The sequence below is a fragment of the Amblyomma maculatum genome, chromosome 2, assembly GCF_055883805.1.
Source record: "Amblyomma maculatum isolate TAMU_Amacu chromosome 2, ASM5588380v1, whole genome shotgun sequence".
In the NCBI taxonomy this organism is placed as follows: domain Eukaryota; kingdom Metazoa; phylum Arthropoda; class Arachnida; order Ixodida; family Ixodidae; genus Amblyomma; species Amblyomma maculatum.
Genome location: NC_139345.1, coordinates 176,817,205 through 176,831,067, shown reverse-complemented (window position 1 = coordinate 176,831,067; position 13,863 = coordinate 176,817,205). Strand labels below are relative to the sequence as shown.

Here is a 13,863-nt window from a genome sequence, read left to right as displayed (position 1 = left end):
ATCTCTAATCGACTGTTGTGTTCACGAAATGTAGTCCCGAATATTACTACATCGACACATACAAATGTGCCACTTCAGACCGCGCAAAACTGTATCCATGAATCTTTCAAACGTGGCTGGAGCATTGCATAATCCAAACGGCATCATATTAAATTCATACAGCCCTTCTGGGGTGATAAATGCCATCTTTTCTTTATCTTTCGGGTGCATGGGACTCTGCCAATAGCCTGATCGCAGGTCAACTGAGGAAAAATAAGAGGCGGAATGTAAGCAATCAATGGCGTCATCAATACGTGGCAGGGGATACACGTCCTTCTTGGTAACAGTATTCAGCCGTCGATAATCAACACAAAATCGCCATGTGCCATCTTTCTTTTTGACTAGAATCACAGGGGTAGCCCACGCACTAGACGATTACTGAATCATGCCCTTGTGCAGCATATCATGAACTTGTTCTTCGATTGTTTGGCGCTCTGATGGGGATACACAATAAGGCTTCTGACGGATTGGATCAGCAGTCCCAGTATTGATTCGGTGCTGAGTACGGGAAATGGGAATCCGTGGTGGCGAGTCCCGAGAGAAATCAAAAGCCGCAGTATGTCTCGCCAGAACTTCCACTCAATTGTGGCGGTCACTTGTGGGCAGGGATTTGTTAATCATGGCAAGAAATTTTGTCTCATCTACTTCTGAGCATGCGGTGGGCTGAGAATTGTCTGTGCTGAGCACTGCCACTGATTGAAAAGTGTCTGTCAAAGTTGGCAAGTTTTAGACCACGTGGTAATACAGCAGGTTCGTTAGAGCAGTTAGTCCACAAAGAAGAATGGCCATTCATGACTGAGATGACGCAGCGGGGAATCAGAATACTTTTCTTCGCACAGTTGAGGGTGAGTGGTTCAACCACAGCGTCGAACGCATCACTGGCACAGCTTGCACTAACAACTTGTATAAACTCTGCTGACATGGCAGGAATGACTATATTGTCCGAAACCGAAAGCGTGCTAGGATTGGTCCGCAAATTTTCATGCAAAGCAGATTCAATTCGAGTGCTCACAGAAATGTTTCCGTTGCGAAAGTCGAGAGTGGCCCCACATTGCTCCAGAAAATCGAGTCCAAGAATTACGTCATGCGTTGATCGCGCAAGTACTGCGAATTCAGTTCAGAATGTGTGGCTGGCGATAACAAGATTCATGGAACAGACTCCAAGTGGGTTAAGCGGTTAGCCATCAAAACCGCACAATGTCGTCGCACTATCCCAAGCAAACATAATTTTACGAACAAGGCAGTTTTTAAAAGCGAGACTTATAATAGAAATGGTTGCATCTGTGTCAAACAATGTCATAGCACGTACACCGTCCACAAACACTTCAATTCGGTTCTTTAACATCGAAACAGGCAGAGGCATGGGTAAGCTAGAATCATTTGCGACCTCACCTCCATTGGCCGCACTCACTAGTTTCCCGGAGGTGGCGACCGTCGTCGGTGAGAAGGGGAGGGTCATAGGCGCCGAGATGGTCGTGTCAAGCTACAGTCAGAGGCCGGTGATTCGTTTCAGTTCAGCGCCATTCTGCGTACTTGTCGGCTAGCTGTTGCTCTGTACTCATTCCGGCCAGGTGTTCTTCTATATGAATCATCATTGTCAGCAGGAAACCTTGTATGGGAGTTCACCCACTGTCGACGATACTGCTGGTACGAACGGCGGTTGCGGCAAAAACGTGCAATGTGGCTTATCATTCCACAGGCATAGCACACTGGCGGCTCACGTTCATTCGATGAATAAGGCTCATTGTCCCTTGGGTTAACCACTTCATGTTCTGGATGTAATCGATGAGGAGGACGAGAGTGCTCGCTGTTGTAGGCGTTGATGGTGAGAGGCTGGATGTTCGGGCGATGAGCAGCAGAGCATCGGGTGTCTGAAGGAGATGTAACAGAGGCAGCATAACAGGTAGAAATGGGCTATTATCTGCCGAAGAGGTGCCACTGTAGACGGGTCTGACGTGGCCTCCAATATCTTGATGCCTCCGAAGCTCTTCGCGGACGATCTGTCGAATTGTGTATCTGCCATGCTCGTCGTTTCAGACACATCCACACTGGCGACAGTTGTGACATTAGGCAACCGACCAAACTTCGGAATAATACGGCGTCGCTTCAAAGATTCAAACGTGCGGCAGTGTCGTGTTACATCAGCAGTGGTATTCAAATCGTCCTTGCAGATAAGAAAGTTGTACATGTCTTGCGCTATTCCTTTGAGGAGGTGACCCACTCTGTCTTCCTCAGTCATCCGAGCATTAACTATTCTGCATAACTTGAGGACTTCTATATAAGTTGTGCAGGTCTCCCCCGGTACTTGCACTCGTTGAGCCAGAGTCTGTTCGGCGCTCTTTTTTTGAGCATCGGCATCACCAAATCCCGCTCTCATTTCTTCCATTAAGCGATCCCAGGTGGTAAAGGATGCTTTATGATTGTCAAACCACGTTAGCGCCATTTCTTCAAGAAAGAATATTATGTTCGCCAACTTGGTCTTTGCATCCCAGCAGTTGTATTTTCTCACCTGATTGTAGTGGGTGAGCCAGTCATCCACGTCTTCCCCGGGCTTACCATAGAAGTGCCGAGGTTCCCGATAAGGATGTACGGTGGTCGGTTGAGCTGCTGGCGTGGGCCGCATTGAACCATCTGCTTGCGCCATGTCCGTCCGTAGGGGGGTAGCCTAGCAAGTCTTCTGCATCGGCGAAGTAGGAGAGGTTCCGTGGTGATCTGTAGCCCGCAAACTCCACCACACTTGTTACGAGGTTTATTTACAGAGATGTTAGGATGCGCTGGAGATTAGCACACCACAGCGGACAGACCCAGCTTCCTCGTCCTCTTCTGCTTTTTCCGCCAAATCTCATCTTCCTTCAATACAGGACCGCGGGAAGTGCGTGACAATATATATATATATATATATATATATATATATATATATATATATATATATATATATATATATATATATATATATCAGCCAGTCATTTTGATAAAGATTTATACTAAGTTATTGAATTTTGGGTGCTCATTCTTTCACATGAAAATTCCCAGATATGCCATTTCCTGTGAGGCAAAGAAGTGGCAGTGATAACTGTGCTTCCCTCCACGTGCCTTCCTCCACATCCGCACTGTCTGCCCCCTACCATGCGCCTGGCACCTATTCATTGCCGAACCAGTATAATGAACTATAAATATGATATTTCTAGTTCACTATACGGAGGGCGTTTGCTGATGGAAGAACCTATGAGTTTCTGCTTAACCTAGTCTGCGACCAGCCTCACTAAAATCCTGCATTGCCTACCAATAAAAACTCGTAAAAGAAGGCACCCACATCGCGAGCATGGACTGGAGGTTTTTATGGTTTCAAAATTACAGCGACATATTGTTTTTCCAGGGTAAATTCATTAATGCAGGTTTCACAGCAAAATACAGATGAAAATTGAGCTTTTTCGCACCATGAAGACGTTTTTGGGGGTTTGCGCCAGTTGCGAAATTTTTGGCTATTTTTCAGATTTGTTTTTGTCAGTAGGATGGTAGGTTGGGCTAGTTCGGTTATGTTCATCTTGACAAAATACAGTCGTGCCCCGTTAATAAGGATGACCCGAATTATGGACAGTTTTTCTGGGGACGAAACCTTTTCAATGCATTTATGCTTTGTTAATATGGAAGATATATATATGGAAGATATATATAGCGGCTGCACAGCAACCATAGTTCTGCATAAAGAAAGTAACAAAATTCCCATAAAGAGAGGTGTTAGGCAAGGAGACACAATCTCCCCAGTACTATTCACAGCTTGTTTAGAGGAAGTATTCAGAGACTTGGAATGGGAGCAGTTAGGGATAAGGGTAGATGGAGAATACCTCAGTAATCTGCGATTTGCTGATGACATTGCCTTGCTAAGCAACTCGGGGGATGAACTGCAAATAATGATTGATGACCTAGACAGGAAAAGTAGAAAGGTAGGCTTGAAAATCAATATGCAGAAGACTAAGGTAATGTTCAACAGCCTCGGGAAGGAACAGCAGTTTACATTAGGTAGCGAAATACTGGAAGTAGTAGGCGAATATGTCTACTTAGGACAGGTAGTAACCGCAGACCCGGACCACGAAAAGGAAATAACAAGAAGAATACGATTGGGATGGAGTGCATTTGGCAAGCACTCGCAGATTATGACTAGCAGCTTACCGGTATCGCTCAAGAGGAAAGTATACAACAGTTGCATCTTGCCTGTACTCACCTATGGGGCTGAAACGTGGAGGCTAACCAAGAGAGTTCTACTTAAGTTGAGGACAACCCAGAGGGCTATGGAACGAAAAATGGTAGGGGTAACATTAAGAGATAGAAAGCGTGCAGAGTGGGTCAGAGAAATAACTCACGTTACCGACATTCTAATGGAAATTAAAAAGAAGAAATGGACATGGGTAGGACATGTAGTGCAAAGAGAGGATAACCGATGGTAGCTGAGGGTAACAAACTGGATTCCAAGGGAAGGAAAGCGTAGCAGGGGGCGGCAGAAAGTTAGGTGGATGGATGAAATTAAGAAGTTCGCAGGGGTCAAGTGGATGCAGCTAGCACAGAACCGGGTTAAGTGGAGAAATATGGGAGAGGCCTTCGCCCTGCAGTGGGTATAATCAGGCTGATGATGATGATGATGAATATGGAAACTCGCTGTCAGGACAATGGACAGGGGAAGAATGCACATGGCCCACTTGGGCCCATGTATTTTTGTCTCGTTAATGTGGACAGTGCTTGAAAAAAAGCAGAGGAGTCCGAATGCAAGTTAAAGAAGGGCGCGCCGCCCGCGAACCTACGCGACAGCCGATACAGCCGGATGCCTTGAACGAGTCCTGTGGGGTAGGAAAGAACCAAAGCGGTCGTGTCGCCGTTGGGGGAAGGGGGAGGGGGGGGGGGGGGGGGCACAAAAGGGAGAGGAATGTGCACAGCGAACCGAGGGTCAGCGTAAGAAAGACCCCAAAAGGGGGGCACCAGGAGATTTCTGGGTGCAGCGGAAGTGCCGCCGCAGTCGGGAAAACAGTGACATGTGGTTGCAATAAATTCTGCTGAACGTGAACAGAGAGAACGGTAAAAGCATAAGACAGAAATGAGAGGAAGAAAGACAAGTGCCTACAGTGGCGGTGGGAACTGAAGTTTTCTTTCCCAAAGCACAACGTGTGTTCCATGAAGCCGTTAACGCTTTTTGGTGAGAGTTAAGACACACTCACAAAGTAGAGCGACAAAAGACAGGTGACGTACGAACACGTAACCAGGACCGGGCATCCCGCCCTGGACGCGCTTCCCTCTCATACTCCTGATTTTCATCCCCGTCACGCTGCCGAACTGCCACATTTTGCACCCCCGGCGGTCCGCATGTCGCCCTCACTTTGAGTCAACGATGCGGCCTTGACAAGGTCTGAGCTCTTCGTAGTCGGCTAGCCATCGTTCTAAACTGTACTTCAGCTTGCAGTGTTTGTTTTATAGGAACAAATAGAAATGGCGCCAAGATGGGTACTCGATAGCCCTCTGCATAGCAGCTTGCCAACTTGACTCCTTTGCTTCCTTACGGAAGCAGTAGAAGGCAAAAAAATAAAGAATCAGAAGAACGGAAAGGCAGAAAGGTTAACTAGGCAAAAAAGTGCAAAGCATCAGGAGCCTGTAACCCTCAACTTGAGTCTGGCTTTTGGCATGGCGGGAGTTAAACGCAAAAGAACAGAGCTGAACATAGGTGCGAAAAAATCTGTGAATACAAGCGGCAAAAGCCACCTCAGTCAATCCAAGCCGTGAGGGACTAGTATCGACAGCTCAGCTGTTTCCTCGCCTCAGGAGAACCTCAAGCAGCTGCTTAGCAGCTACTTTGCTCAGTGATGAGGCCATTTCGGAAGTGGCGATGAGTACAGAATCGGACGCTGATTCATTGGCCAGTGAGGAGTTCGTGCTCGAAAGTTCGACCAACACAAAGCCCACCATCACGGGTGTCGTGGTACGCGAGTTGCTTCAGACTGCACTACAATTTTTCGAAGACAACAATGACAAGGATAATGCACTCAAAATTGCCGGTGTTCTGTGAAATTTTGAGTCCAGTGCACGCCGTTATGTACAAAAGCAGTCGTTAATACAATCCTTTTTTTCTCAATAAAATACTTTTTTTTATTCATGACTCGGTATTATGGATAACTCGCTTTATGGACAGTTTTGGTCGGAAACCAAAGTGTCCATATTCACAAGGCATGACTGTATACAGAGCGAACAGAGACGATGAACAAAGAAGTACACAATACAAGCGCTGTTTTTGTCACTTTTATTCCCAGAAAACTTGCCAATCCTGCTGGCCACCCATTCGATCAGCTTGATAGTCAACGAAATAGCTTTGCCTAGTTGAAAAAGAGAGAATTTTGGAAGCAAGAGAAGAGAAAGATAGAAAAGGAAAACTAAGATATGCAAGGTATGTTCGCGTGGCAACAAATGTTTCAAATTAGAGTCAGATTTTTTTTTCCTGGATGTCTTGCTTGACATCCCGAAATGTGTCAAGATGTAATATTCCTTTATGTTTCCTTCACATCATTTACTAGTACAAAATAGGCGATGTCAATTTCGATTGCCAAAAGTATGCATGGCACAAACTCAACAGGACATGTGACATATTTCCCTTCATTTCACAGCGCCTGCTTAAACATGCATACAAGCTCCACAAAACAAAGCCTGGACTAAAAGGTTGTGATAATGAGCACATGCTGGAAAACATCTTTGAACCATAACTTGGCACCCTGCCTCGATAGCATAGTTGTTAAGATGCCCAACCACTGTGCCGGAGTACCCGGGTTCGATCCTGACCGCTGGCAGCTGCATTTCGATGAAGGCGAAACGAAGAGGCGTCTGTGTGCTGTGCGATATCAGTGCACAGTGCAGGTGGTCGAAATTACTCCGCAGCCTTCCACTACTGCTCCTCTTTCTCCCCTTCCACTTTCCTTCCTTCCCTTACAGCACGGTTGTGTCCACAGAAACAAGTGTGACAGACGGTGCGCCTTTCCCTTCCTGTGAACCAAATATTAACCGTAACTCAGGGTTACACACCCCCAAGCTCTCAGCACCGCTGCTATCACTTGTTCTAGAAATAAAAAGAAAATGTTCAGTAATGAAGCTATGTTTCAGGTTTAAAAATTTACAATACAGTCTACCATATCCTGTTATTAAAGGACCATAGACACATCATTTTAGATACATGTTCTTTACATTACAGAACATGAACCACCACATGCTATTCGCTTACAGTTGCTAAATAATTTATAACTGTATATCTTCTCTCATGAGTTTCATCTACTGAACTATGGCAGTGATGTGCAAAAATTAAGTGTTCAGGTCACAAGATGCATGAAAAAATAAAGTGCAAAATAAACACTCATACGCTGCTTTTCCTTATTTCGGCTCTTGAAACATGTGGTGAAATAAAACCAAGAGCCAGCAATTAATCTGCGGTTTTCTTCATGCCTCACATCATAGACATAGTCATGGGGGGCATTTTGGTGTTAGATCGCCCCCAGAAGTATTCAGAGCTCTACGTCCCCTCCATCATTTCAGCCTTTTTTTGCCCAATTTTTTTGACCAGCTGTGTATACCCCTCCCCCCCACTTCCCCTCAATAATAGTTCTGGCTAACCCACTGCCTCACATGGCATGAGCACTCCTTACGCATCACAATCATCGTTCGGCTGCTAAAACAGAAACCAAACAGCATCAAAAAGAAAATAAAATTTTGGGAGGAGAAACATACAAACATTTTTTGGCACCTATTGTGGTCTTTGGTGTTTACTGTAAGATACAGCAAATCCTCAATGTCAGTCGCTTTAGTTGCACAGCCCTTAACAGCTGTCCCTTGTTAATATGACTTACATTAACAGAACAATCAAACTTTTTCCATATATATTATGCCTCCCTGATATGAAAAATCATTTTTTGGGCAATGGACATAAGGAAGATGTATGCAGCTCAATGAGGCCATGCATTTTTTTATGTTAATGCAGATGATGACCAGTGCAAAATCTTTACAGCTTGAAAGAGAGGTTTCATTTTCTGCAATAGTGTAGGACAATAGAGGAATGCAAGTAACTAACCGATGGCCGTTTTCTTTAATGGTTTCATGCTCATGCACACTGCCTAGTTGATGCCCTTTACCATTCTCTGTACCGCACAAATGCCTCTAAATAAAAACTCTCTGCAATCTGTGCTACCTAGAAAGGCTATAATTCAGCAGCTGTCAACAAACACAACTGTAGTAGGAGTTAGGTCATTCAGCCATGAGACACCATGCAGCACATCATACGTAGACATGAGCAGCAGCACCATATTTCAAATATGTTGGTTACGAAGGCTTAGAGCTCACACACTGGTGTCTAATGTCAGCTTCACTGACCATCAAAATGCAAAAAAGAAAAAAAAAAGAACAAGCAGCCTAATCCATAGCATGCTTATATTTCTTGAACATTTTTTCTTCACAATTCACTTTCAGAGACAACTCTCTTCATGGACAGTATCACTTGGGCACCAAAGTGTCTGGTTTAAAAAAGCATGGCTGTACCTAACTTGGCACGAAGCTGTATTTGAATGGAATTATAGAGAGAATCGTTCAGCCAGCCTTTGGTTACTGAAAGCAGAGGCACTGCTATATATACACTCATGGAATAAGACAGGAGTGCCGACTCCGCTTTTGGGAAAGGCGCAATTTTGCTAGATCGGAGAAAGCTTGGTTGCGGATCTGATAGATAGCGCTAGGACTTATTGTCGACGCTGTTGAAGCGTGCCACCACGGCGCCACCGCTCCAGCAGTTCCGTGCTGCCGCCGCGACTGTCGTCTGCTTCCTGTCACTGCACTTGCGTATCGCCTGCATCGCCGCAGGAATATATCCCTTGAAATCGTGTTGTCTGCATCTTCATCGCTGGCAAGTATCTCTTTTAGTCGACTCGCCTGCTTCATACAGCTCACCTGCCGCGTCCAACTAACTCCTTCCTCTATGCAAAGATCCCCATGCAGAGACCGCGTTTCACATCTCTGTGTTTTCTCTTGCGTCCTGTGAATGGAAGTGTCGTGAGTTTTAAGATTAGTTCAGTGTCTGACGCCTACACATAGGCGAACAGAGGCCGAAGTGGATGGTACTGGATCAATTTCGGCCACCTAGGGCTCTTGAATGTGCGCTGACATCGCACAGCACATACATAATCTGCATGTTTATTAAATTTCCATATTTAAACGTTGTAGATGCAGCATCGGTGGCAGAAAAATAGTTCACCGCAGAGCGAACCACTTGGTATGGCTGTAAATGAGCGAGGGGCAAGTAGTTTATTCATTCCAAAAAAAGCAAAAAGAAACCAGAAACTGCAGTGTGCACAGACGTTCACCGATCACACAAGAACAGCGAGTAGCTAGGCCACTCTAATAGACTAATTTTGTTTTGTGCATTACAAAGGCCATTTCAAGTTTTCCCCCTGATACTGAGCGCACAACAGCTTTGGGTTCTTGACTTTGCTGGAATATAATGGGAATTGCGCCCTTAACTTGGTGAGCTCGTTTTTCTTCCTCAAGTAACACATGTCCTTTAAAGCTGCTGTAGAATTTCAGGGACAGAAATTTTTCCTTGAAATGCCGCACACACACCCTGTGCTTCTGAGTTGATTTTCGGACAATCTGGGGAATGTTCCGCTTCCACAGCTCGAAAAGCTTGGAATCAGATGGTAGCCGAAACAAGGGAACTTTTTTGTTTCCTTTACCGTACCCTGAATTACAGCCAACGACAAAACACTTGATCGCCTACCCCACCAGCCATATGAAAAAAAAAAAAACAGTGCACAGAATGCGCTCCTACCACGTCTGCCATGCTGTGTGCCGTACCGTCTGCATACTGGTGGTCTCGTTGTGTGGTTTGTCGTCTGCATGCCCCGTTGAATCATTCTCAAGGGAATATGCAGACGACAAAATAAAAACGACATTGGCAGAGAAAAGATGCAGATTGGAGTATGCAAAATGATGATCACGATTCCAGTTGTGCATTTTCCGGCTAGCAGACGATGCGCAAAGCTACCACTCCGTCTGCTCTCCGCCCGCTGTTCGCGACGCTCACGCAGTCGCCTGGATCAAGCTTGGGAGCATTTCGTTTCACAACACACTCGAGAGGTAGAACAAAATTTTGTCTCTTTCTACAAGGAGAATAGGGAGAGGAGGAAAGCATAACCAAAGCCGAGTCGGCGAGAAACGAGGAGCAGAGGGAGAGAGCACTGGACGTGGGCTCACCGTTTGTGTAGCAAAATCTGCCTACGCCGAATGCATTGCAGCGCACCAGAGTCGGCGCTCCTGTCTTATCTTACTCCGTGATGTGTGCACTGAACCCACCTGCCCCAACACACACAACATTCACTGGGAACTGAGGAGCTGTTCTTGCTGTACCATAGCATATTACAGTAAGGTGCAAATTAGCATAGCTAAATATAGTAGTTTAGTTTAGTAAACATTATAATGTTTACTAAACTGTATAGAGAGGGCCACAACAGCATGCACTTTGTTAACGTCAGAATAATAAGGTAGGACCTATTGGTAACTGGACAAGGCCATTAGCTCCAGTGACATTAGCATTCCTACAATCTGCACATTCCAATAATTTGCACTAAGCATTTGAATCTACATGAGAAATCATGATCTGTGTTTGAAAGGAATTTGTAAATCACAACACCATGATGTAAACTGCATTTTTGATGAGGTGAGCGCAGACCAGTCACTAGATCTGAGCAGGTAAGCAAAATCAGAACACGTGCAGCTCTGCATCTATGTGTGCAGGTAATCACTAATAATGAGACAGATACTGCCCCTCTCTTTTCTTAACAAGCAACAGACTATCATTACTCACTATATTACTTAGTATCGCGATAAGTTCTTTTCCCAGCGAGGTACTCTGAGCGATTTCAATCCGATTCATTAAAGGTTGAGCTCGCGCCTTCACCTCGAGCTGTCAAACTGTTTCAAAACATACCTCGTTTAAAAACGCGCGGGAGTGGCGACGTAGCGCCGAGATATGCGCCGCACTTCCTGCGATTAGGCATGTACTGTCCGAATGTTCCGTTACAGCTGCACTACTAGTGTTCTAGAAGGCTTGTGGCTCTATTTCTGGGCGCTCTCCTACCACCACGAGATAGTTGCAATAATACCCTTGTACGCGCACGATGCTGCGACCACAGTCGTAGCACATCAAGCAATAACGTGAACACGCGGCTGTACAAACGATACCTGTCCGACAACTGTTGAACATATGCGTAGTAAGCGCACTCCTTGCAAGGGTGCCTCATGCTCGATTCGATAAATTAGTACACAAAGCAGTGTTTCACTAAGGAGCGGACATCACGACATCAGGCTAGGACAGCCGATGCCCGGAATGTTTTCAATTGCATTCTTTCGACCCACTTCGGCATGAAACCAGTTGTGTGCTCAACAGCAATGGTAACCGACATATCAGCGGGCATTGCGTGAGCACAGCCAGGCGCAGCTGTGGCTACGACCAACGGCTCAAGAAAGTGGTGTGAGCGAAAGTGGCCCGTGCGATCTCTCCGCGAGAGCGAACGCAGAACCGCCGTTCGTTCCGGCAGAGGCGCTCACTAGGCCACACGGCGACTCTGACGCAGCCGGACAAAGACGCCCAGCCGCCGCACTCACTCGAGGAGCATCGCCGGGCTCGCGCGCCACGCGCTCAGGCAAACATTGCTGCACGTGCCTGACAAACAATGCGCGCAATCTCCGCATGCTGTAAGATAAATTATGCAAATAGCGCGCTCCCGCAACCGAGATGATGCGGTCGCGCTAATTGCATGCTGCCGCCATCAACAAGGAAGCATCGGCAGATCCCGTGCCTTTCTCTTCCGGCCAGCCGGAAGCGTCACATCATGCGCACGCGCTGGGGCCCACGCGCCCACGCTCTTCGGCGATCGAGCACGAAGCGCGGAGCGCCCAGCGATAAATTATGATAACTGTCAGCGTTCGCGACTGCGCGCGCGCGCGCGCCGCATCTCGCCATGCCAAATGTGGCCTGCCCGCGCTGCGGACGGCTTCGACTCACCTCGGATGCTAATTGCCGCTGATGAGCTGCCACCGCAAATTGCGCCCCCGCGGGCGCCTGCGGTGGCGGCGCTGTCCCTCCGTCAACGGCTCCGGCCGCCCAGTAGAGCTCTGCTACGGCGCGCGCTGCCAGCCCCCGGTGCAACTTATAAATTATGATAATAAACGGGGGCCCGCCACTGCTATCACTTTCTCCGCCGCCGTCGTCACCGCTTCGAAGTCACTGCCACTGCCGAAGAGCGCAAAGATTTCACACGGCACAGTCACGATGTGATGCACCGAGAAAATGCGGCCACTACTCGACCGGAGACGCCCAGCGTCAGGCCGGCCTCTCGCGCGACATTGTTGTGCGATGGTCGGCGATGCCTCTACGCGCGGCTCCACCGAGCAGTCGCGCAGGCGGTCGCAGCAGGAGGGAAGGAGCTCGGCGCGTCTTCTTCATGCCCGCACGGGCGCAGACAGCAGCGTCATCGGCCCTCACGTTTATTTTTCGAGCGCGCGCGACTCTTCGACGGACGCGTAATTGCAGACGCGTAATTAATAATATATTCTAATTAGTATACGGCCCCTTCACGTCGATCACGCGCGCGCGCGCGCGACTGCAAAGAGTTCTGCGTTTAGGATGAGATTTGGCGATCTCAAAGCTTAAAAGAGAGAATGCTGTCGCAAAATACGAAGCTCGGTTGATCGGACCAAATGTATGCATTGGGTCTGTCTCGGTGCAGCACGGATGAGCGACACTTTGTCGTCATAATGCGCTCATTCTCATCAGGACAAAGCCAACTTGGACAACTGTCCTGTCGATTATCATATGCTTCTTATTCCAAACAAAAGCAAACAAAACAGTAACCTTCTAATAATTGCAGATAACGCCAAGAAATTTTTCTGCAGTTGGCCTGCTGTCTTCAAAAATGCGTAGCATTAGTGAGCGATAATTACGATGCAAGAATGAACAATGAACTTCCACGAACATTTTATTAGCATCCCGCTCTAGTGGATTGTAGTCAATAACGAGGCTGATAGTAGCCGACTGGGGGTCACGTGGTCTTGGATCACGCTCGGATTTGCTTCACAGCTGTTGCCGTGCTCGCGAAACAAGCGTGACATCGCGACATCGCACCCAGTTGCAGCTATCGGAGCTGCAGAGTTTGACATCAGCTGTTTTCGCGGCCACCGTGGTACTAGCCGGCAGTAGCACAACGACACTTCACTGAGAGACAACTGAAAGCGCCGTTTGTGTGTATCGAAAGTGCCATGACAGCCACCAATTCACCGCCGCCGATCGTGGTGTTTCCTTAAGGTTTAAAAAGAAGATCGAAGTGCCGCCGGAGGTGCAATTATGGAATCTGAAAATGCGGAACAAGTAAGTGTCACGCGTCCTACCGCGCACGCGGTACAAAATCTTGGCGAATTTGTGACTGGGTGCTGACTGCGCTACACTGATCGCGGGGGCGTGCCGCCTTAATTGAAGTTTACAAGTATTTTCATCTTTCTGTAGTCCATTTTGCTAATCTATCTTGATGGTGTTCTCTCTTTTGACAGGACCAGGAGCTGTCAGATGAGGAAGAGGTAAGTAAACCTTGATCTTGATTTCACCCTTGACTAACTGGTGCTGCTTGCGCTCAAGCGATCCTTTCGCGTTACTTCAGCTGATCTGAGTCGAGCCGATCATTTACATATGTCCCATGCATTCTGTATTACTATCTCCTTCTTCGCTATTGGAAATGCGCTTTTTTAACGCCAGAGAAAAGAAAC

At 47.1% G+C, this 13,863-nt stretch overlaps 2 protein-coding genes across 3 annotated transcripts in view; one reads left to right on the top strand and one right to left on the bottom strand.

Annotated features, from left to right (window-relative positions):
* pdm3 (POU-domain protein pdm3) overlaps positions 1-12,619 on the bottom strand; it is a 94,689-nt gene extending 82,070 nt beyond the window's left edge. The window contains exon 1 of the mRNA XM_084595539.1: positions 12,110-12,619. The gene's annotated coding sequence lies outside the window, so the exon portion shown is untranslated. The remainder of the gene's footprint in view (positions 1-12,109) is intronic.
* A 441-nt stretch (positions 12,620-13,060) lies between these two features.
* lt (vacuolar protein sorting-associated protein light) overlaps positions 13,061-13,863 on the top strand; it is a 101,239-nt gene continuing 100,436 nt past the window's right edge. For both annotated transcript variants that reach the window (XM_084595538.1, XM_084595537.1), the window contains exons 1-2: positions 13,061-13,471; positions 13,651-13,677. In XM_084595538.1, the coding sequence (XP_084451664.1) occupies positions 13,448-13,471; positions 13,651-13,677 (51 nt within the window). In that variant the 5' untranslated portion in view covers positions 13,061-13,447. The remainder of the gene's footprint in view (positions 13,472-13,650; positions 13,678-13,863) is intronic.